The sequence below is a fragment of the Saccostrea echinata genome, unplaced genomic scaffold (assembly GCF_033153115.1).
Source record: "Saccostrea echinata isolate AGI-Se365-2 ecotype Australia unplaced genomic scaffold, CSIRO_AGI_Sech_v1 ptg000058l, whole genome shotgun sequence".
In the NCBI taxonomy this organism is placed as follows: Eukaryota; Metazoa; Mollusca; class Bivalvia; order Ostreida; family Ostreidae; genus Saccostrea; species Saccostrea echinata.
In genome coordinates, this window is record NW_026889807.1 from 5262803 (window position 1) to 5288828 (window position 26026).

The 26026-nt window shown below is 32.9% G+C and overlaps 2 protein-coding genes across 2 annotated transcripts; both read right to left on the reverse strand.

The window, feature by feature from the left end:
• Nucleotides 1-2530: 2530 nt before the first annotated feature.
• LOC133174491 (uncharacterized) lies at nucleotides 2531-4354 on the reverse strand. Its single transcript, XM_061309608.1, has 2 exons — nucleotides 2918-4354; nucleotides 2531-2704 (listed from the first exon to the last, which is right to left on the reverse strand). Exons 1-2 carry the CDS (start codon nucleotides 4352-4354, stop codon nucleotides 2531-2533), a joined length of 1611 nt encoding a protein of 536 aa, XP_061165592.1.
• Nucleotides 4355-23136: 18782 nt separating this feature from the next.
• Nucleotides 23137-25434, reverse strand: LOC133174492 (toll-like receptor 4). The gene has a single exon (XM_061309609.1). It carries the CDS (start codon nucleotides 25432-25434, stop codon nucleotides 23179-23181), a length of 2256 nt encoding a protein of 751 aa, XP_061165593.1. The 3' UTR covers nucleotides 23137-23178.
• Between the last annotated feature and the right edge of the window lie 592 nt (nucleotides 25435-26026).

Here is a 26026-nt window from a genome sequence, read left to right on the forward strand (position 1 = left end):
ATTATAGGCCTATAGTTAGTAGAGAGTCAGTACATAAACATCAGGGACTTAGTGTTTTCGTATTTTTTCATAAAATAAAAAAAAAGTTGATGTTAACATAAGTATACTGTGTTAAGTACCATTATAATTAAAATACAAGCTATCAGTACGTGTAATTCCACCTTATTTCTTCTATTCATGGTAACTTCCTTGTTCATTTTGTAGTTTTCATTTTGTCAATTGTATATTATTCTTAACAGTGTGTCTTTTGCTTTGTTTTGTCCATTGGTAGTTGATAGTCCATGCCATATTGTGAGTTATAAGAAAAGAAATACGTATATATTTAACGCTGCATTTTGGACTAGGTCCGCTTTGAACTGTTTGCATAAGTTGAATCTGCAAAAATCTACTTGAACACAATTAACCATCTCCTACCCATCATAATAATGTAAAATACAATAAAGGGGGAAATATTGAGGACTTTGTTAATTACAACATTATTTCTCTGTAGAAAATTTTTTGAATAAGTTTGTTTTCGAATCATTTATCAAAAACAAGAACCCCCCCACCCCCCACCCCCCCCAAAAAAATTACCTACCATCACTTCGTGTTTCGTTGGGAGGAAAATAGTGACCGACGCTATTGTTTCTTCCCGCCAAACAATTGAGTCAAAATGACCATCATATGGCCAAAGTTAACTTCGGCTAGGATTCAAATAGCCGAATTATGTTTTGACTACCTGAACGAAAGAAAATGACTTCAAATTTGGTCAACGTGAATAATTTATGTTTTCAGTGAATGTAGCGTAATTTCATTTGTTTTTAAGAAGTGCACTGCTACTAACGCGAGGGCACAACCAGTAAATTAAATTATCTGCAACCAAAATATACAGCTTGTTTTATGTTTTTCTTTCCTTCTTTTTTTTTTTTTTTTTGAAAGACAAACGACCATATTTTTATTCCGTAGAATTTCCTAAAGATATTTTCAGCAAAAACTGTCTGGACGTCAATACTTATTGGGGGGGGGGGGGTGTTACATTTTTGCAAAGAAAACTTCACCCTCCTTATTTTATGGAAATATATAAAGTGAACACAAAACTGCAATTTAAGTTGTACTATTTTATTAACAGTAACGTTTGTAATCTTTATAAGCCCTTATTTTTCATTCTTTTAAAAGTTTAAAAAAAACATCTAAATAGGTCGAAAATACAATATGTCAGGATATATTTTATAGTGCTTTATAATATATACATAATATATACACGTCTTAAAGTTCAAAGTATTTAATTGAATCGTAAAAGAGATATAGCATTTAAAGTATTAGCCTGACTTTCAGCAAGCAAGTCCCTGCATCATCTTTGATAGAAGCATAATTCTGGGACCCATTATACCTACATGTATCTATATTCTAAATTTCGTTCCGTTTTATTGAAACCTAAAGAAGTTGTAGCCATTTAAAGTTTCAACTAACCGAATCGCAACAAACTGGCATGGGCGTGCTTTTACGAATTTCTATAATAGAATTTATTAAAAAAAACTTATAATGTATACCTATGATTAAAATTCCAAAGTATTTATTTTTTCAAGAAACAAGGGAGGTTTTCCTATTGTGTGTACGCGCGCGCGCACGTGCGTGTGTGTGTGTGTGTGTGTATCAGCCAGTCAGAGCAAAATGCATGTGCATATGCTGGAGATCATTCTTATTTTACCATTTCTGGACAACAAACATACCTCTATGGTTTGACTGTTCTATTTCTATATGAAATATATCAGCACACTGCGATATTTAAGTCCGGACACGACAAAGGCCGGACTTTTAGCTACCCTTGTTTTCCCCTGACTAGTTAATGACAATTGTTTTCTCTATTATTATAGACATACAGAATTTAAAGTTGTTTCATTTTTTATAATACCACATGGTGGGTATACATGTTTCCAATACAAATATTGTTTCACTCATAGTACGAGTTAGTTTTAGGAGCAAATTGGAATCTAAATGATACCATCAATGTAGCGTGGTACATCTTCGTATTACTTTAATGTTATTGAACAAATGCCTCTAAAAATGAGTGATTACAGGATAATTTCTCCTATATTGGGCAAAGGTGTAGGATATTTAATCCTGGTTTCTTCATTTAGTGGGATTTCTTGTTCTATGAGAGAAATAATCCCAATTACAACGGTCAAGGGATTTTTTTTTTCCACATGGGACAAATTATCCCACAGGATTATTTCTCCTGTGGGATTTATGGTGGGATGACAACCCCCCCCCCCCCCCCCCCGCCTCATTCTCTCATGGGATTCTTATGTTTGGAAGATTTTGTCGAGAAAACAACTACACTGTGAAAGTTAAGGTTGACATGATGTGATCATAATAAAAAATCCCACCAAAATCCAGGAAATTTTCTAAATTATGTCTTTCAAAAAGGGTAGCTGAAAGTCTGGACTTTGGCGTGTCCGGACTTAAATGTTGCAGTGTTTCAGTCATTTCAGCAAATTATGGAAGTAAAGATTAAGTCAAATGTCTAGTACGTTCACTACAAAAAAATGAATTACTCCAAATATTTGATGAATTGAATTTTTCCACTTTTTCTATCACCAACAACTAAATTGTTGTCAGTATCAACACTAAGTCCCCCATTACAAGGATGTTCTATATAACGGACAAAGTTGCCATCACAGTCAATGATATGGACAATGTTATATCTACTATCACCTATCAAAATCTGGGGACCGTATTACAAAAGAACTTACGACTAAGATCAAAAACTTCAGTTGATTGTAAAATTTTGCAAAATTATTCTGTTTAAAATTACTAGTGTAAAAGTATCTTTCTACACATTTTTTAAAAATATTAACACCGTTTTCTATTTAATGTAAATTAAAAAGTTATTAGCAGAATTAATTTTTGGTCTTAGTCGTAAGTTCTTTTGTAAAACAGGCCCCTGATGGTTAACATCAGCAGCAATGTGCATCGGCAGGAATTGTTTGTATTTTGACTGATTGGAAATGTTTCCTTCATATTTAAAACGTAGTTCACCAAAAGAATCCAAAACCACAACTGCGCTTCCTCCATAGTCTGCCACACAGATGTCCCCATTACCATTCTCAGTTAGCAAAAGCATAAAGGAAACTTCACAGAAAAACAAAGGCTGTTTCCGGATACCATACTGAATCTTCTGTATACCTTCCGTCCCTAAGTATCTTATCACTCTGCTTTGCTTCTCATCGTAAGAGCGCATGCTTACTAACAGGCTTCCGTTCTTCAGATGACAAAGACCCTTTGGTAACCAACCATCACAATTCAAATATTTCTCTACTTTGTTGCAATTGACAATATAGATTTTGGAGTCATCATTTACTGCAAATGTTAAAGATTTCCAGTTATCAAACGAGAAAGCTACATGGGATTTTAAAGTGTTAAAAGTCTGTAAAGATGCCCCCTTCCTGTCTATTTCCTTAATGGAGTTTATCTCGCCACTTATTAACAGTTTATTATTTCCTACACACATTATTCTCCAAAGAGGTTTGTTAGAACCCTGAATTGTACATGAAAACATTATCTCCGGGCTTTCTTTTGAATGTAAATCTTGTTTGACTGTTTTGGCCTCTTCACAGGATATATGACCTAGCAAACGAATGATTTGATCGTTTTCAATTTCACTGCATACAAAACGTGGATGAACACACTTTTGGAGATTTAAATCTGTTTTGAACTTTTCGTTGATACACTCATAATTCAATATATCCTGAATCTGTCGGGACTGTAAAATCTGTCTATTCTTTTCTATCGCTTGCTTTAGTTTGCTTTCCAATTCAGAAACTTTTGACTGATTTTCTGAAATGACATCTCTATTTCGTTCCTTAACAAGAACAACATCTTTCCTTATCTTCTCTGCTTCGTTGTGAACCGCAGCCTTAATTTGGTTTTCTCTTTGAGTCAGCTCATAGATGACATTATCAACCATAACATTGCTTGAGGAAACATTTTCTTTCATAAGGGTAATTTTTAGCAATACATTTCCTTCTAATGCCTCTGTATCAGACTCAATACGTTTTCGCTGCATTTGAACTATTTCGTCTATTTCCGTAACATCATGCCCTTTGTGTGAACCGATGAGGCATTTGATACATATGGACGCCTTGCAATTATGACAATATGTCTCGCATTTTATTTTGTGAGACTGACTCTCGGGGTTCTCTATTTTTTTCTTTTTGCTCTCAAATGCAACAACCTCGTGATTTTTCGATTTATCCATCATGTGTCTCAAAACGCAGCTGCTACATATATCCGTACTGCACAAATTGCAGTGAAATTCTGCAGGCTCTGGACATAAACTGCTCCGTATCACATCTTGACCTTGTGCAGTCGCCATTATACATGTATTTTGATTTCTACGACCTGTAAGAAGACAATTGAACATGTTGTGAACGTACATGTGAACTTTATTTAGTAGTAATCATATTTTCGCGCTCTGTGGACTGATTCTTATTCACTAATTAAAATACGAGTTTATGTTTGATAAAAACAAATGCATATTTTCTCTCATCCATAAGCACAGATTTATTGTTTCATTGAGCAATTGAAGAGGTAGATTGCACTAAGTTTAAGGTGCTAAAATGTATTCTAACGGTATGTATACTTAGTATCATTAGAAAATTACCGAAAAAGTTATAAAAATTAGACCTTAACTTTCAACATTTTTACTAAAGTGCATATCTGTATCTCGCTAGTTAGAAAGATTTGGAATGGACAATTAAAAAGCTACAGTGTCATCCACTGAAAAAAAAAAATGTTTACTGCGCTCAAATAAATGCAACAGTTTATTGACTATATCTCCGTATATTTAAAATAAGCTATCAAATCAAAGTTTTATTGTTCTTGTAGTCTCAAGATATTCTTTTTACATGTATTACAAATTTACAGCAAAGCATTGAAAAAAAAAAAAACACAGTTTAAATAGCCCTCTTGAGCCTAAAGAAGAATTCTAATAAATACTGTGTGAATGCATGTGGACCTTTATTTTTTTTCTTGTGTTTTTTTTTTTTTATTTTTTTTTTCTCAATTTGTTCATATATAAATATCACCAAATATAATTCTAGCTTTTCTTGAGGAAAAATTTCATCGACACATTCATACAGCAATTTTAGTTAAAAATATCATTCCCGCTTGTGGCCAAAACTTCTCCTAGAGGGCCATGTTTTAAACAAATAGAATCTGCATTGACTGAGGCTGCTTACGTAAAATCATCACTTACTTTGGTTGCTTTTTGGAAGAAAATTTTTAAACATTTTTCATATATTTTCCATGGTTTAACTTTGATTCCCCATTGTGCCCAGCCATAGTCCTGTAGGCCATGATTTAAGGAGGCTGGGAGGCCAACAAATTAACCATCAAATATAACTTATTTTTTAGATATGATATCTTAAGCTGTCAACTATCATTTGGCAAAGAAAAAAATTCATACATTTAGTTTTAAAATTTGATCATTTTTGTATATCTTTATATGGAGCTCTTCTTCTAAAGGAGATCAATATAGTCTAAAAATGGCCACAACCACCCAGCCCTCTTAAACAAATTTAATCTGCACTTCCTAAAAAAGCTTACATTTACCTTGCTTTGCGATGTTTTCTAATGTATTCCTGTTGTAAAACTTTCATCCCCTATCTTATTTAAACATTATCCCAAGGCCATTGATTTTTACACTACCTCAAGTTGCTTGCATACCGCTAGGATAAAATAATATTACCAAATGGTCCTTTTGTTCTTGACAATGATTTTTGTGGTTCAAGCCTACCCAAGGGAACAGAATAGGAAAAAAAAAAACCCTTGAATCTGCAGTATTTGAGTCAAATGGCATGTGAATTTGACAGTTGGACCTACTATTCTAGGGAAGATGATTTTAAAAGATTTCCTAATTCTTTGTTCCTCTGTTGCGACTCCAATCTTACAACCAGGGAGCATTTTTGGAACAAAACTGATTTTGCAATACCTGTGGATATTGGGTATTGTTATGATTAATTACTGTCCTACTGTTCTTGAGAAGATTTTAAATGTGTTTTTTTTTTCTTCTTTTTTTGGTATCATTCTATGAAAAATTAAACTTTTATCATCAACCCAGGCCCATAACTTGAACAATTTCAATTTTATGTTGGTTAATTCATTTTTTTTTAAATAGGCCAGGGGGTTCTAAGTAAGAATTTTAGATAATATTTCATATAACAGACTGATGGATAGACTGACAGATGATTAGACGGATACAACAACAGACAAATTCAAGATATCGGGTTATCACAAAGCTGAATTAAGCTTGCGGAAGAACCATTTGGTTCAAGGGGAGGGGGCTGCAGATATTGCTGTTTTATTTTTAATTTATTTAGGATATGACTATATGTTTTTGAAGTAAGTAGATTTTAAAAATAGTATCTTCTTGTGAATGTTTTAAATGGTTAGTTGCTTGTCCTCCAGCAAGAAAATAAATAATTATTCCTGACAGGTTTTCTTTAGTTTAGGCGTTTTGCTTATCTATTTATTATTTATTTATTTTGTCAAACTTTTTCAGTGAAAAATATAATCTGCCCTTGATCATGTTAAAAATGATTAATCTAGCCTTGACTGTAATCTGACTCAAAAATTGTACCAACCCCAACCCACCCCCATTTCAGAATAAAAAAGTCGTCCCCTTAATGTTCATTTTTTTATTGTGTTTATAAGCAAATATGCAATTCTTTTCTATGTCATACTTAAAGATGAACACGGTTCGTAAAAGGAATCTGTCCGCCATATTCGACTGGTTTCTCACAATATCTGATGGTCCTTATATGACAGGTTGGAAACAATTCCCCTGTAGAATTATCTCTCTCTAGCGGGAAAAAAATACATCTCGGAAACCCGAAATTTACATTCCGATTCCATCTGTAAACGTGTTAACTACCGTAAAAGGAAAATCCGGATGCATGTCAACCCATTTGTTAAATATTTATTGTCTCATCTCAATATATTTGCTTTAAAATATTGCCTCTACTGCTGCATATTTTGGAAATTTGATCAAGATCATGCACAATTGTATAGACTTTCTACGGAGGACCAGAGGTAGATAAATATTAGTACGAGTAAACTTGATTATTGCAGATGTACGTATATCTTTCGCCTTATTTTTTAATAACCCCGTTTGAAAAGCGGGGGGTATATAGTGGTGAGGTGTCCGTCAGTTAGTCTGTCTGTAAAGTTGTCCGTCAGTCCATTACGATTTCGGATACCCATCTCTTATCAGCAACTCCTCTTATACTATAAAATAAAATGTAGTTTAAATTGTGACTTCCTAATTTATCTTTTTATCGGACATATATTTGGACTTTCCTATATCAACAAATGGACTTAATCATTATACACATGTGGGAGCAGGAGTATCATTTCGTGAGCTCATTGTTACACTCGTCAATGTTTGCAGGATCTTCTATATATTTATTCTTTTGTATATTTTACCCGTGAATGAAAAAAAGTGTAAATTTCAGTTTCTCGTCCTACATAAATGATTCAATTAAAAAAAAAAAAAAAAAAAAAACCAATGTAAATTTCAGTTACTTGTCCGACATAAATAACTCAATTAAAAAAAAATAGATCATACTATTGCACATGTATTGCTCTCAGAATATGACTGTACATGTTATTTTGGAAAAATCACAAGTTTTCGGAGGCGCGAGACGGTAGATGGGGAGGGATGACAATTGCAAGGAACAAATACAGGAGGTAGATTATGTGACTAGATTTCTTTAGATTATACCGAAGTTCAAAAACAGATGCATGGTAAAAGCTATCAACATTACACATCTTCAATTCACAGTAAATCTAATTTAAATAGTCTTATGGGTGACCTTCAAGTATGACTCGACTTACAGGAAGCCATTTATAACCTGCAAATCATCGCTTATGCGTGACGGTCCCCTTGTTAACTTAATAAAAATATAATTAATTTTTTTATTGTAGGAATTATAAAATGTTAATTACGAAGAATTTCACATAGTGTTGGTAAATCTTCTTTCTAAATATATGCATACCTTTAAAAGCGTTTATTTCCTTGTCACTTTTTAATTTATTATTTTGGTCAAATTTTTTGGACGTCAACCCCCCCCCCCCCCCCCCAATCCTTTTAAAAAAAAAAATTCTTCCGGCCTGGGTTCTCCTATGCAACCTCTGTATTGGAAAGGATCTGTGAACTATTAAAAGATACACTTGCATTGTTATGCAGGATCCCAGTGCAAGTGTTCTCAAACGTGGAATTGTTCATTGCCACCGGGAAAAAAAACCCTTAAGAATTTATGTTATTGAAATACAAACACTTAGGGCCTACTTCCTCAAACTAACACAACACGTGGAAAGCAATGATCCCTCAACAATTTCGCATTTTTGTTTTCTCTATTTGTGTTATAAAAAATTAATTCATACTAAGCTGTTATGTGTCGTTTATCGGTTAGGCTTGACTATGCTCCTATGAATATTGATGAGCTAAGACAACAAATAAAAATCTAGATCACCATTTGACAGACAGTTATTTTGCGTCGAGAATATCACGCCTTAATGCAATTCCAAGGTTTCCATTTATCAACATTATGTACTATGTCAATATCGGTTAGACTTAATTTAAACTTTTTTAATTGATTTGTTTTCAAATATATTTAATTATTTAATCGGGTATCCAGCTTGTATATATGTCATTGATAGTTTTTTCTCATTATAACTTTTAAACAAATGTTACAACCCTGTTGCGCTTCCGTACTTCTTATAGTCCACCAAAGATCAAATATTTCAGCAATGGTCATGGGTTTCTGAAGAACGTAATTATCACCTTCTGTGCAAGAAGTGAAAGCTAAAACCTTAACGAATGTAATTTGGATATCTATTCATATTTCATATTGCTTCATAAACATATATAGCTGTAAATTTTAAAACCTTTGCAAAAATACACGATTTACACTTAATTTTCGCCTCCTATTCTCACATTCATTGTCTTAAATTTCTAGCAGAGGCTGTCAGTTTTATGTAGGAAATTCAAGCTTCAATGCAGCCTTCTCTCGTATTTTTTAAAAATCACGAGACTATTGATTATTTTGTTATCAAAACAATAAAACACCTGTTTATGGTAATGTTACCAAGTCAGCGGTTTCATACAGGTCGGGAACAATTCCCCTGTAGAGAGACCATCTCGCTAGAGAGCGATATTCCCTCTCTAGCGGAAGAATAAACATTACCATAAACAGGTGTTTTGTTGTTTTGATTACAAAATAATCAAAAATCTCGTGCTTTTTAAAAATCCGGGAGAACGCTGCATTGAAGCCTTCAACAGGTTGGGAACAATTCCCCTGTAGAGAGATCATCTCGCTAGAGAGCGATATTCCCTCTCTGGCGGTAACTGTTCAGCTGTTCAGTGTAATCAATCGCCACCTGTCTAGACGGACGCATGCTACACAGCACTCGGTTGCGACAATGCATAACTGTGTATACTTCTTCTAATGCAGGAGAGTAAGAATACCAAAGAAACTTACAACAGTTTGGGTCAGGGCAAATACACTTAAAAGTGCATAGACACAGATTTGAAGTTTATATTTTCTCAAATTTTCTGTATAATATAACAACTTATATGTTGCTATAGCATTTCACACGAAAATAAAATTAAAAACTTATTTAATCTGGAAATTATTGAAACTACGAATTTCGGGAGGCGTTTGATTAACACATCCTTGCACTTTCACAATTTTTAACTTTATACTTAATACTTAAGAAAAGCAGCAATTTTGTTATGTATTAATGAATAATATTACATCTATAATCCAGAAAATTCAGAGTAAAAATGTGCAAAGCAAAACCCACTCACTTAATTTTTGTCAGCCCGTGCTCAGTGTTGTGTAGTTGTGTACAGAGTTTAACAAATTGAATGCACCCGTGAAACGTAAACTGTTTTTGTAAACAAGGCACGAGCTCTGTTGTTGTTAATGTTTACGTTTCACTGGGGGTGTTCAATTGTTAAACTCTGCACAACCCACTGAGCACGGACTGACAATACTGGTGAGAGGATTTTGCTTTCTATATTTCTACTCTGAAATTTCTGTATTATAGTTTTAATATTTTTCATTAATAAACAACATCATTGCTACGTTTCTAAAGTAATAAGGATAAAGATAAAATTTGTGAAAGTGCAAGGATGTGTCTATCAAACGCGTCCAGAAATCCGAAGTTTCAATAACTTCCAGATAAAATAAGATTTTTATCAAATTTTCGTATGAAATGCTATAGCAACATATAAGTCATGAAATTATACAGAAAATTTGAGTAAATATTAACTTCAAATCTGTGTCTAAGCACCTTTAACTGCAATAAAATGTAAACCAAGGTAATGTAAGATAATCAGCAAGAACACGTGTCGCCATTCCACGTCGATATTCGATCGTGACAATAAAGCAGTTAGGTGTAACGAATGCTAAGAGTATACCCCGGTGCTGATATCGTAGCTAGTAGTACTTATCGAAAATGGCGTATGTCTATTTACGAGTCGTGTTCAGCTCATCTTCGCTAGCCAAGTGTCCGATTCGTTATGAGGGTAAAAGGCTTGCGAAGATGTGTTCAGCTTTAAACCTTAAACTGTTAGATCAAACACAGATCACATTATTTAAGAGTCTGAGAGCTTTAAAAATTAAACATAGAGACTTGAGCAAGTCATCTTTTGCCCGCAACAGAAGCACTTAAAGTGCATTTCAATATTTATTACAAATGTACGGATATGTGTGTGCACAGGTACATGTATGTAATCATGTCCATACTCAATACTTTCATTAACTTCCAGTACCCTTGGTCCTTGTGGAAGAGATTGGACATGTTACAATTGAATAGCATAATGTTCAAAATTCAACATTCATTTCTACTAAATACTGTAATTACTCTGCAAAAACTTACAAGCGCTAAATATTAGGTAGAAAGTAGAAGCTCTTGTTATTTCAATTGTTAAAATTCCAGCTAAATACCTGATAATCATCAAAAACCACAGAGAAAAGTTTCTTTAAGAAAGGGTGTAAGCAAACTAATCTTCGATTATGGTTTGCAAATCGTAGGCCGACAAATCATGCATATGTCGCACAAATCACGTGATCTGAATGTTTGCTCGCTCCCTCTCTCTCTCCCTCTAAAGGCACGGATGCAGGATTTCGAGGATGGGGCAAACTTATATAATTCCAATTATCTCAATTTCGCTCTCTGTGCTTTCATTCATCTCCTGAGATAGCCTTGTAAGGGGGACAAATATAACGTGTGAAATATAACTTTTTATGGAGTCCGGATAGGGCCATAATATGCAAAAGCTCAACAGCGTGTTCAGAAAAACACGCCGCTGTGCTAACACACAACGAGCCATCACGCTAACACATAATTGAACAACACGCCGTTACGCTAACACACTATACGCCGTCGCGCTAACACACAACTCGCCGTCGCGCTATCACAAAGTTGTGTTAGCGAGTTGTGTGACAGCGCGACAGCGTGTTGTGTAAAGTTGCGTTAGCGCGACGGCGTGTTGTGTAAAGTTCGGCGTGTTGTGTATAAGCGCGATGACGTGTTTTGTATAATTGTGATAGCGTGATGGCGTGATGTGTGTTAGCGCGATGGAGTGTTTTTCTGAACGCGCTGTTGAGCTTTTGCAAATGGCCCTATCCGGACACCATATTTTTTACATACATGTACGTCATGTACAAAAAGTTATGCTTTAATTTCAAAATTACATGCAAATATATCTTGTTTAGTTTATTTTCGGAATACAATCGTTTTCGTCTGGCAAATATTTGCCTCAACTACGTAACTAACTTGTGTCAACTTGCCCCCCGCCCTTTTTTCCCACAAAGACCTCTGTTCGAAAGCGGTATTGTATTGGCCCAATCATTATTATAGAAATCAGGTTTTATTAAAGTTACACAGTGAGTCAATACCATGTGTTTATTTTAAGATAATTGTATCATAAAGCTAAATATTTATGAGAAATGAGTTTTGAGATATCAACTGCACGGTAAAATTAAGCAAGAAAAGACTGCAAAATGTAAGTGCCGGTAAATGAAAAGTTGTATCTATGGCGTGGTTGTTATCGTCAATGTCAACAATGTCATGTTCATGTGACTTTTATTTTTAGCGTGGAACTTGTAAACAACATTGAATTAGAGAAATTAAAAGTGAGGAATAAGTTTTGATCACTTTTTGAAGATTATATCAAAATCCTCGGTCATCCAACATTTAAATCTATGGAATAGACACCATGGTAACTTCAACTTTTCTGCGCATGCGTACCTTAAAGAGGAAGAAGTGAAGGAAAATTTTCGTGTTGGGGCAAACTAAAATCATTTTTACTTGTATTTTTCTCCATAAGAGTAGATTTTTTAGGTTCTGAAATCTGTAATTTTTTGAAACCTAATACTTTCAAGAATTGAATAAAATTTGCATGTGCCTTGCAAAAAGTTCTACTTTTGTAAATTTCCCCGTTTGTCCGTCATAGTGTCTCTTTAAAGTTACATAATGAGTCAAAATCATGTGTTTCTTTTCAGAAAGTTGTATCACAAAACAAAACATTTATGTGAAATATGAAGAAAGCGAAGTTTTTGGTAACTCAACTGCAAGAAAAAAGCTGCAAAATGTAAGTGCCGGAAAAACAAATGTTTTATATCTATCGCTTTGTTTTTATCGGCAATGTCCACAAGGTCACGCGTCCTTTATTTTTTGCGTGAAACTTGTAAAAAGCATTAAATTGGAGCAAATAGAAGTGAGAAATAAGTTCTGATCATATTTCTTGAAGATTGTATAAAAATTCTCGGTCATCCGACATTTATATCTATGGAATTGAAACCATGGTAAATTCTTCAACTTTCAGCGCATGCGTACAACAAAGAGGAAGAAGTGAAGCAGTATTTTTGTTTTGGTTATGCAAAGATTTTTTTTACTTTTATTTTTCTCCATTAAAGTATATTTTTAGGTTCTGAAACTTGTAACTTTCTGAAATCTAACACTTTCAATAACTGAACAAAATTTGCATGTATCATGCATAAATTCTACTTTTGTCGCTTTTCGCATTTTCCCTTCACGGTGTCACTTTAAAGGTTTACTTTTCCCCTTTTTTAATCTAGTATTATTGTTTAAACATTGTTTTGAAGCAAGAGGGGAAAAATAATAAATGACACAACAGCGAAATCTAGTTTGAATGGAAGCCTCACTATTATTGGTTGGGAGGGGGCCCGGATAAGAGTCGCCATATATAGCCACTCTTCCTCACAGGGTTAGACTTGCTGTATATCTAGTTTTTCGGAGGGAAGTCTGATAAAATTCCCCTTTCCATTAATTGTTATCTTTTTTTTCTTATTTTTGTTACCCCCTCCAAACTGAAATAATATCGTCATAAGAATGATACTTTTATTTCGGGGGCGGGGTCAACTTTAAAGATAAAAATACTTTTCATTTATCGATACGAGATATTTAAAACAGCTCAGAAAGACAAAAAAGTTACAATATCGATTGCATGTTATGTATACCAGTTATAAGAATATCAGTAGAAAAAAAAAATTGTTCGATCCAAGATTAAAAAAAATAGAAGGGTGTGGCAGGCCATGATCTAAGTGTCTGTGAATAAAAAAAAAATTATCATTGAAAACGTAATCACAGTTCATGTGATAATTTTTTTTTTTTGGTTTTGTTTTTTCAACTAAAAAATTATTTAAAAAAAAGACGCGGAGAAACAAATGTCCGAAATGCATGGGATTTAAGAAGGAATGCCACACCAGAATTTTATCATTGATCGTTAAGAAATACCTTTTAAACTATGGTTTCGGCATTGAAAGACCAATATTGACTTTTGATTATTTTATAAATTTTTTTTTTCCATTTTTTCAGAGAAAATGAAAAAAAAAATGTTTTATTCGCAAATAAGGTGGTTTATGGTTAAACATTTGCTGTTCATAAATATATAATATGAATGTCTAATATAATATGGAACGAAGGGTTGGAAAGACATTTTATTTTTTAAAATAATTTTTTTTTATTTAAATAAAACATATTATTTGTGAATATTTTTTAAACCTATGTTAAAATATTTCTAAAACTAGAAACAACTATGGCGAAAATGTTAGTAAATCATATTTTAAAAAGAAATTGAAATGAAACTGCGAAAATTTCGGAAAAATATATTTTTTAAATATTTGGACCAACACCGATCAATTTACTCAAAATGAATAAAGCATAATTTATTGCCCTCTTTACATTTGTATGTATTTACCACTAAGAAATCTAATATTTGATTGTCAAGTTCAATAATTCTTTATTCCATATTACACCTTATCAAACTAGTTTTATATATATATATATATATATATATATATATATATATATATATATATATATATATATATATATATATATATATATATATATATATATATATATATATATATATATATATATATATATAAAATTTCCATTAATTATAAAATTCCGGTTATGATTGGCCAAAATAAAAAAAAAATAATTTCTGTAAAATGTCGCAATTTCACTTCAATTTCTTTTATAAAATATGATTATCTAACATATCCTTTGAGCTGTGACTTTTCTTTGAATATATTATCCATAGGTTTTGAAAATGTTAATAATGTGTTTTATTTCATAAGTAATTTTTATCTAAAAAAATTAAATGTCTATATGGCTTTTCTTTTAATATTTTATTAGATATTCAAATGATGCATTCATTAATAGCAAATTTTTAACTCTAAGATATCTTACTTGCAAATAAATCATTTTTCTCATTTTCTATGGAAAAAATGCAAAGAAATTCATATAAAATAATTGAGAGCTAATACCGTCCTTTCAATGCTAAAACCATAACTAAACAGGGATGTCTTAAAGATCCATGAAATAAAATTTTGGTGTTGCATTCCATCTTAATCAATGTTGACAGGTTCATGTAAACATTGAATGTGTTGACAGCCATCATGTAATTATTGATTGAAACAACCAAAATAAATGGATGCACATTGAAAGTTTTCTTCAGGATGCTGCATCTGACCGAGATACGCGAGTGAATTTAAAAAAAAAATTCAAAGTGTTGAAAGTACTAGGAACTGCTAAGCAATAGCTATACTTATGATGCTGTAGTTAGTAGTGACTAGGTGTTTCTTGGTCTTGATGAACTTAATGTTACTTATATGAATTAAATACTTATTTTTGTCCCCCGCTTTCACTGAAAGTGGGGGATATATATTTGGGTCTGTCCGTCCGTCCGTCCGTCTGTACTTTTGTCTGTCTGTAACACTTTCGTTTCCGCGCGATATCTCGACAACCCTTTGAGTTTTAGCAATGAAATTTTGCATAGCAACTCCCTATGGCCTAAAGAAGAACGTTATTGATTTTTGAGGTCAAAAGGTCTAAGGTCAAGGTAAAAAATTCATAAATTCTGTCTGTTTTAACGCTTTCGTTTCCGCGCGATATCTCGGGAATCCTTGAAGCTTTTGCAATGAAATTTTACATAGCAACTCCCTGTGGTTTAAGGAAGACCCTCTTGATTTCGAGGTCAAGAGGTCAAAGTTCAAGGAAGATTTTGCAATGAAATGTTACATAGCAACTCCCTGTTGTTTAAGGAAGACCCTCCTGATTTCGAGGTCAAAAGGTCAAAGTTCAAGGTGGTAAATTCATACATTATGTCTGTGTTTAACTCTTTCGTTTTCAAGTGATATCTCAAGAAGCTATTCAGTTTTTGCAAAAAAAAAAAAAAATTATGCCATAACTCCCTATGGCCTCTCTTGCCCCTCTCAAAGCACTATTTTTAGCACAGGGGCATCTGGAGAGTTATTACATATAATACAGGTTGTCGGCGGACTTTATATTCTAATTACATCTTTAAGAACTGTTTAGTAAAGGCTTAATTAGACACCATGTACTGTGTAAAATTTTCACAATATCGAACGTGAATATAAACATTGTATGTGATCTAATGTTTGCATTTAATTTGATGTACAATCAAATGTCTCTGTGATTCTTGCTTAGCAAGTGAGAGGTCCCGGGTTCAAATCTTGGACGATCCCTTTTTTTTATTTTAAATGTATTTTTTTTTCTTTTCTTTTTGTTGTTTTGTTTTTGATTTACTATATGATAATATTGAAAATATGATATGAAAAACTAATGACGTCTGGCGTGTACAAACTCATAAAATCATTATTACAGTGTGATAAATAGTCTATATATAAAAAGAATCTTCTAAACATATATCAAAGAATAGGCAATCAAGTTTTTATATCCATATTGCCATTTTTATTTACTTCAATATACATGTATACATTTAATAATTCTACAAATCCACGGGGGGAGGGGGGTGTCCGCCGATCGTCCGAGGTCCCGCCCGCCCTTCTTAAAGAACCCCCCTCGATCGTCCCCCCCCCCTAGATCCGCGAGAATGCTAGAGAGTTCGCCTCTTAGACAACTTGCCCCTTGGAACAATTCGCCCTTTTCGAATAAGAATATGCCAATCCTTGGCAAACCTGGCTCTAAAATCTGTACATCGTATTTATGTATTCTTTGGTGTTACCAAGATCCGATTTTCTCTTTCATACATATATCCGTATATACAAACTAAACTCAATGGTACAAGTATTTTAAATAAGTAGGAAGAACTTATATAGATAGCTGAACAGCTTGAAAAAACTGAACTCAACTATTAGGTTTTAAAAGATAGTCTTTACCATGTTTACTGGCATTAGTTTGTTCATTAAGGTTCGCAAAATAATTTGATAGACAGCAATCCAAATATAGCTTGATAAATGCCTGTAGCAAAGTTTTTCCATGTGGGGGAGAGGGAGAAACATAAAAAATAAAAAATAATAAAAATAAATTCTGCGTACTACGGATCAGTGCTACACAAGAATCGTCTTTTTAATGATAGAATATATTCCGTATAAATCTTACATGTATCGAAATAGCCCGATTTTTTAAAATGACAAACTATAGGCCATACAATTCGGGATAAAATTTAACAATTTTGCATGAAAGTAAATCACTCAAAGTAGGCAGATCAATGTAGAAAATGTTAACGAAAGGTTAACATGTGCCACCTTTCAGAGAAACCAGTGAACTCGTCTATGGATGCATTGACGGTCATTGTAACAAGAAAAGATATGGGTTTCCCCATATCCAAGATTTTCGACTTTTAATTTACTCCAATTTTCACCAGAAAAAAACTGCATATTCCAAAATCAAACCAGAAAATCTTTTTTTCTGTTTTAGGCATTTTGCCCTCAGGCATTGACAAAATCTAACCAAAAAAACACAGTTTTATAAGATATTTATTCATAAGATTGTGAAAAATCAGCGTTTTTCTAATAGAAACACGATCTACTGTCACAAATAAGCTAAAATGTAAATATTTGGAGGAACTATTGACAATTTAGCAAGACTTTACGGGGTAAATTTCCCCCGAAAGAAAATCACTGATTCACATCTTAAAGATAGCAAAAAACTACAGGGTAAATTTCCTCTCAAAAATGACATTGAAACAGTGTACCTACAGTAATTCAAAACAAAAGCAACCATCTTTTAGATGGCAAGACTTTACGGGGTAAATTTCCCCCAAAGAATATCATTGATAAAGTATTCCCTACTCTTATAAAAAGCGAACATTACACTTTGAAAATCGCAGAACTCTACAGGGTAAATATGACATTGATTCAGTTTATGTACAGTGTTTGAAAGCAAAAGCAACTATCTTGATGATAGCAAGATTAACGGGGTAAATTTCCCCCCAAAGAAAATCACTAATACAGTATTTATGATTCGCAATCATCGTGAAGATGGCAACAATCTACATAGTAATTTTTCTCTCAAAAATGATATTGATACATTTTATACACTAGTGCAGTATTTCTAAGCAAAACACCAATCTTGTAGAAAGCAAGATTTTACGGGGTAAAATTCCCCCCAAAGAATATCTCTAGCTGATACAGTATTCACTAGTCTTATAAAAGCAAACATTACACTTTGAAAATTGCAGAACTCTACAGGGTAAATTTCCTCTCAAAAATGACATTGATTTAGTTTATATACAGTGTTTGAAAGCAAAAGCAACCATCTTGATGATAACAAGACTTTACGGGGTAAATTTCCCCCCAAAGAAAGTCACTAATACAGTATTTATGATTCGCAAACATCGTGAAGATGGCAACAATCTACGGGGTAATTTTTCTCTAAAAAATGACAGTGATGCAGTTTATACACGGTATTTCAAGCAAAAACAACCATATTTTAGATAGCAAAACTTTACGGGGTAAATTTCCCCTCAAAGAATATCACTCATACAGAATTTATGCTTCACATTATCTTGGCGGTAACAAAAATCTACAATGTAAATTTCCACTTAAAATAATTATTGATACAGTTTATCTTATACGTAGAAAAGGCGAACATTACACTTTGAAAAATCGTTGAACTCTACAGGGTAAATTTCCTCTCAGAGATTGATACAGTTTATATAAAGTATTAAAAGCAAAAACACCCATCGTTTAGATAGCAAGACTTTACGGGGTAAATTTTCCCCCAAAGAAAATAACTGATATAGTTTTTATGATTCACAACATCTTAAAGATAGCAAAAATCTTCGGGGTAAACTGCCTCTCAAAAATAACATCGATACAGTTTCCATATATTAATTCAAAGCAAAAGCACCAATGTTTTAGAAAGTAAGACTTTACGGGGTAAATTTCCCCCCCCCCCTCAAAAGAAGGTATCACTGATACAGTATTCATTACTCGTATCAAAAGCGAACAGTACACTTTGAAAATCGCAGAACTCTACAGGGTAAATTTCCTCTCAAAAATGACATTGATTCAGTTTATATACAGTGTTGAAAGCAAAGGCAACCATCTTGATGATAGCAAGACTTTAAGGGGCAAATTTCCCCCCAAAGAAAATCACTGAAACAGTATCTTTGATTCGCAAACATCTATAAGATGGTTACAATCTATAAGGTAATTTTTCTATTAAAAATGACATTGATACAGTTTATATACAGTATTTCAAAGCAGAAACACCCATCTTTAAGACAGCAAGACTTTACGGGGTAACCCCCCCCCCCCCCCCGCAAGAATATCACTGATACAGAATTTACGGGTAAATTTCCTCTGAAAAATATTACTGATACAGTTAACATCATACTTTAAAAAAAGAAACATTAAATTTTGAAAATAGCAAGTATGTAAGGGGTAAATCCCTCCGTCCCAATGAGTATCAATAGTACAGTATATATTATTCAAAGCATGAACAACCACTGCAACTCGATGATAGCAAGACTTTACGGGATAACCCCCCACCCCACCCCACCCCCCCACCCCCCACACACACACCCACACACACCCACACAAAGAATATAACAGAATAAAACAAATATTACTTTTTGAAAAAAGCAGAACTTTTCAAGGTAAATTTCCTCTCATAAAATAAACTAATTCTGTATATATTGTTTACAGAAAAAGCATACATTACATCTTGATGACAAAAAGACTCGGGGTAAATTTCATATCAAAGAATATCAATAATATATTATTTTTATATTACAAACGATACCTTTATCTTAATATCATGCAAGCTGGAAAAGCTAAATATTAAAGTTAACATAATATTAAACCTTCTGAACATAGAAAAACATACAAAAACATAAAAAAAACCTCTGACATCTTTCTTTCTCTGTTAAAGGTATAAGATTTCTTTGTGTCCCGTTACATTTTCTTTATTTAAACAGTGTCCTCCTTTAATATCTTTGACCGAAGTTCCAATACTATGCTTTTCTCTTGGCTGATACAATAGACAGATTGTAGAGTGCATTTTCCAAAGGAAATCTGGCAACCATATTCTGATCCAATCCATAGTCGACCTATGGATGAAAATTTTAAGACTCATAAATTTCAATTTTCCAAAGCCATAGACATTTATATATGATTTCATGACAGATTTGACTGGTTTAATATTGCACACTAGAGTAGATCAGCAGGTGCCTGCTCCCGAATTTTTGTAAAACAGTCTTTCTGTTTATATTGCATGGAAATGGCATTCTTCTAAAGATCCCCCCCCCAACACACACTCATATACACACATCCATTTATACATGTTTCTGAGAATAATGCTCATTCGTGATATGGGTCTACATAAGATAATCAAAAAAAGTTAAATGGACTTACTATAGTATTGTATTTGTATTGTACATGTATTACTGATGCCCTCTAGGTCCATTATGGACGTTTTTTAAGGGGAAGTGAGAGAGGTAACTGATAGCATATGCAGACAGTTTTACTGCAACCTTAAAGTTTAACATTTCAGCTTCAATTATTTCACGTAATAAAGAAAGCAACCAGGTTCCAAAATCCTTATGCTGCGAAATGGAATTGTAGATCAGGAACGAATTCAACTGCAGATACTGCCTAAAAAATACATATATAAAATTGTATATTTACCTTGTTTGTTCAAGATTTGGACTTAAATTTGTAGTTCAGTTCCAGTACAAAGCAGTCTCTTTTGTATCGAATCGTCCATAAAAGTACACTTTTTAAACATTCTTGAAGTACTTGCGTCCACAAAACTGAAAGGTCATCTAGATTGGTTTCCTTTCCCTAATTTGCTTAGTGTTCTGTGTGACCTTTGGCGTGGATGAGCCAGGGAACAAGGCAAATGAACGCCGGCCATATCAATACGGCCAATAATATTTAAATTCCCAACTCACTATTAACCATGTAGTGTATATTACAGGGAAACGGACACATTGCTTTCAAGGAAAATGAGTGAATTTATCAATGGGTGGTTGCGAGAAAAAAAAAATTTAGGTGATCAGTTTCTCATCACTTTACTGTTTACTCTTCCGCTGCGTGAATTCCAGAGGTTAATCAACCCTTTTATTGGATAGTATTGCGGTCATGTCATAAATCTAACCTAAGCTAGAATAATTTCTACATTTTCTCTGCATCCATGTCTTGATCCATAAAAAGCACAGGTTGCCCTTCTTAAAACTTGGTGACATTTTACATATACTCTACTGCAGTTGCATATGCATCATCTATTCATGTGGCAGTTATTATTACTGTTTCTGTACGTAGGCTTATTCAAAAGGATCCATCCTTTTTACAAAGAAGAGTTCTTCAATGTTGAATACGTTTGTAGAAAATATGTTTCCTTAATTTTTTTTTTTTTTTTTGGGGGGGGGGGTTAATTTATGTTCAATGTGTAAATTATGGACTATGTTTAACATTATGCAAAGTAACGATAGAAGTGTATTTTTAACTGCATTTACTTACCTTGGAGGGAATGTATATTATTTGTATATTTAATTTAATGAAAGATGCCTTTATATATATATATATATATATATATATATATATATATATATATATATATATATATATATATATATATATATATATATATATATATATATATATATATATATATATATATATATATATATATATGAAATGCATATATTTTTAGTTTTAATTTATTTTGTTTCAAATAATGAGTCTGTAAACAGACCAAACGTAAAATAAATATTTAAAAGAAAAAGGATTATTTTCTTCTTTGAAAAGATGCTAACCAGATCCGATTGGATTTTTCGTGCCTATAATGGATGTGATATCGCAGCCCATGTTCATGGCATTATAACTAGTCAAATACGCTTAATTATAGCGAAGTGTCCAGGACGAACAGTTTTGATTTGTTGTAAAATTAATAAATCTGTTTAGTTCATGATTTGTTTAAAAACAACAGGGAATAAAACTCGCATATAAAACTTCCATTCATAATAAGTGTGTTCGATGGAAGCTCTAAACACTAATGAAAAATTCTTTTTTGGACTTAAGGACATACGCAACGTACCTTACCTACTGATAATTTTTCAAGATATTCTTAATTTAAGATTATAGTGCCATTAGATGTTCGTAGACAAAAAATCAGCATGCATTACCAGGGGTTTTGAAAAGATATCAATTGATGAAAATTCATGTATAATTCAAAGAAAAATATACAAAAAATACTAAACATATATTCTAGATGTTTTATTTATCCAAACTTGTTTTAGAAGAAGTGTACATCAGCATAAATGGACATTAAAATGTAGCACACAGTTCCTTTAAGTATTGGAACTCTTCAACTCCAGGGAAAAAGACAATAAAGTTCAAACTACGTTGCGTATATCCTTCAAGGAAAAAAAATATTTAAAGTTGTACATACTGACTGTATCAAGTTCAATTTCAACACAGGGTACCTGCCTAATTTCCCTAGGAAAATTGTTCATAGAAAGTGAACTATTTGTGAACAGAAGTCATTGTTGTTTACCGATATTTGAAAATAAATTTTAACATTACAAATTGTGTCATTATAACAAGATCCCCATTTATTCTATCGTACTTCTAAGGGCAAACCTTACTGCATAAAACTACCCTACGATTAGAACTCAAGTATGTGGGATTTAGAGCTTCCTTAACTGTAATTTATAACCATTTGTCTGTTTGGATGATTTTTTTAGATGACAGCTATACAGTGACCTTTATTCGTAATTTTCAATTTGTTCAAAATGCCATTAATTTAGAAGTATGACATCATGAAGTTCACATTTTCCCGCCATTTTAGCATATTTTGTATAAAACTGCTTGTTTTCAAGCAGTTTTTCTTCCAGAAAATATTGAGCGCAGACTTTTTACCAAAAATGTATCTATCCAAGACTAAATACTGACAGGAATATTTTGCATGTTCAAAGCTTCTCTCTATGTTTTCCATACGAAAAACGTCAAGAAAAAGGCCATTTTTGTCTTATTTTGATTGGATTGCAAAAATAGCATCATCTCTGACGTCATTTACAGTCTGTGAGTGTATATAAATGTGAAAATGTATTGGAAATATTTCCAATATAATCTCTTCTACAAAATAAAAAAATCAGTTATACATATCTGAATTACATTCTAAAATATTGATTTGGGGGGGGGGGGGGCAAAATTGACTCATCATATATAGTCATTTCCCCGCCACTTGATCTTTAGGATAATATCATTTAAAGAATGCATGAATGTGACTCAAATAAATAAGAGAATCATTAAATTTTGTTCTACTTTTATTTCCATTCTTGTCGTTTGGACTTTTCCCCCCAATTTTTATGAGCAGTACCCTTTAAGTGTCTGAAGACATTGTCACACGATTTAAGTGTCTCTTCAAATTCGATCTGAAAGCTGATACTTCCTCTTCGTCTCCTCCCTCTGGAAATTCTACATACGATTTTGATTCTATCAGATCCATCAGAGAAAACGGCAGTTTTTTCATGGCATTTTCCTCTAAAGCCACGAGAAAAAGAACATTTTCACCATTTCGCGAATAAATAGATTCCATTCGAGCCATGTTCAATTCAAACATACACCAGTATGATTCTAAAAAATGTGACGTCATAATACAAACAGTTTGTCTGCTGTTATGAATGGCATTTGTAATGTTGTCTTCAATACCTGTCCCTGGGATGAAATCACGATGATGTATACACAGCCTTAAGCTGCTTTTATCTTCCAGAAATTTCACAAGGGAAATAACAAATTGTCTGTCACTGTCAGCATAAGACATGAATGCATCAAAATGATATTGTTTTCCATGAGTTTTGTGGCTATATAATTTGTTATCTTTGTACTTTTCTCTAGCGACATAGTACATATATCTCAATTTCCACCTGTATCTATAGAGAATGCGACTGAGAGCGGTTGTTAAGGCGACGATTATTAATGACGTCATAACCACGATAAGAAGAATATAAGAAAAACACTGTTTCTCCAAAGTCTGTAGTAAATTTTCAATGTCAGAAAAATGAATCTTTGATGAATTTGAGAAAATACACGAATAACTATGGAAATGTAAAAATTTCACCTTTCTAGAAGTGTGCATCCATTTTATAAAATCTAAGTTTTCACAATCGCATCTTAATCTGTTTCCCTTTAAATTCACTGAGATTTCTTTGTCTTGTGATATCGAATCTAGTGCTTTTCTCGTTTCCTCATCTAAAGACGATAACTGGTTATTTGAGAGGTCCAAATTTAAGAGATTTGTCATATGATTTATAGGTATCGAAAACTCATTCAAAGAATTATAACTGACATCAAGATTTTCCAATTTATTCAGATTGCGGAATATTTTATTCGGAAGGGAAACAACTCTGTTCCGCTTTAAGTCCAAACTGGTCAACATACGAAGATATTGAAAAATATCTCCATTTTTATCCCTTTCTAAAGTTTCGCCTAATGCATTATGGGACAGATTGAGGTAAGATAAATTTCTAAAATATTGAAAGAAATTTGATGAGATGTGGCCGCAAAAATTATTGGAGAAATCTATATGTTCAACACTTTCAAATCCTACAATAGGGCCATTTAATTCGTAGATGATATTGTTTTGCATATAGAGATGTGTCAACATTTGTTTATGGACAGACTTGAAAACATAATCCTGTAGAGTAAACTTGTACAAATTGTCGTGAAAATAAAGCGTTTTCAGATTTCGTGGCAAGTATATACTTATATTAACATTTCCTTTCAAGGATGATGATAATTTAGGGTTCCTCCTCCAGATATCGGGATGTTCTGTGAATCTAGTGCCGACTGCTCGGGTATCGTTACATTTTATCAAAAATTCTTTGGTAAGCAACTGACGGAAAGAAGCTTGAAAGCTTACATTTAGACTGATTATATTGGGCAAATCGCCAAACTCCGCCAAATAAAATCCAAAACTCAGAATGTTATTAGCCAAATTCAGACGTTTGAGGGACTTAGGTAATTCTGTTAGAACTCCTGTTTCTAGACTGTTGATGCGATTTGACGCTAAGTTTAGTTCCTCCAGCTTTGTATGCCTAAGAAAAGCAGTGTGATATTTCATGAGATTGAAACTGACTCCATATGTACATTGTAATTTTTCAAAATTTAAAACTCGGATCGAAGAAGAATTTCGCAAATCTCTCGATACATTAACAAGAACTTCTATAGTTAATTCCCGATTATTTGAAATATCAAGATGTAGCAGTTTTGAGGAGTTCTCAAAAGTACCAAGCTCAATAGTCCTAAGTTTATTGTTAGAAACAGTCAAATTTCTCAAGTCTTTATATTTGCTCAATGACGTCATATCAATTTTTTGCAGTATGTTCTCCGAGACGTCTAAATATAGTATTCCCCTGGGATGGCTTTCTGGGAAATTCGCAATACTGTTTCTTGCTAGATTTATCCCTGTGACGTCATCGTTGAAAAATGGCGCTGTTGTAAGGTTAAGGTTTTCACAATTTGCCCACAGTTTTCCTCGATAGGTCTGACATCTACATCTTTTGTCTGACGAACATTCAAGAGATTCTACTTTGAAATGTGTTGCAAGTAAAACAAAAAAGCAAAGAAGTCCAAACATGGCGTTTGAATATTCCGAATTTCTACAAGCAGATTGGATAAAATTAGTATATGCATTAGATAATAAAACAGTGATGGCAATTCTTTTTCTGCATTATTATTTTTAAGAGAATACATACCTCTAAATGAAATCTTTTCAGGTACAATTTACTCTCTCTGTTAGAAAAAAAGATAAATGAAGACAATAATCTCGATTTTTAAAATATATTCATTTAGTCAAACATGGATCATATTGAGATAATTGAAAAACAACTGATATTTTTTTTGAAAAGCTTATATTAGAAAGTGATTATACAAGGGCCATGTCGAGATAATTTTAAAAAAGAGTTTCTTTTCTCGTTATATATATATAAAAACTTCCATGAATAAACTAACACCGGAAAACTTAAGAACGTCAAGGCCAAAGCATTTAAACTAAATGGGATGAATGAGTTTTAAACAGTTAAAATATAATTGCATGTATTTACCTTTGTAGCAGGAAATGGATAGCTGGAAAGATTTAAAGTTTATCCATCTAGTTTTTATACTTAATATGACTGAAATCAGTAAGGCATAAATATATTATGTACAGGAAGGGTGATTATTTTTGTCTC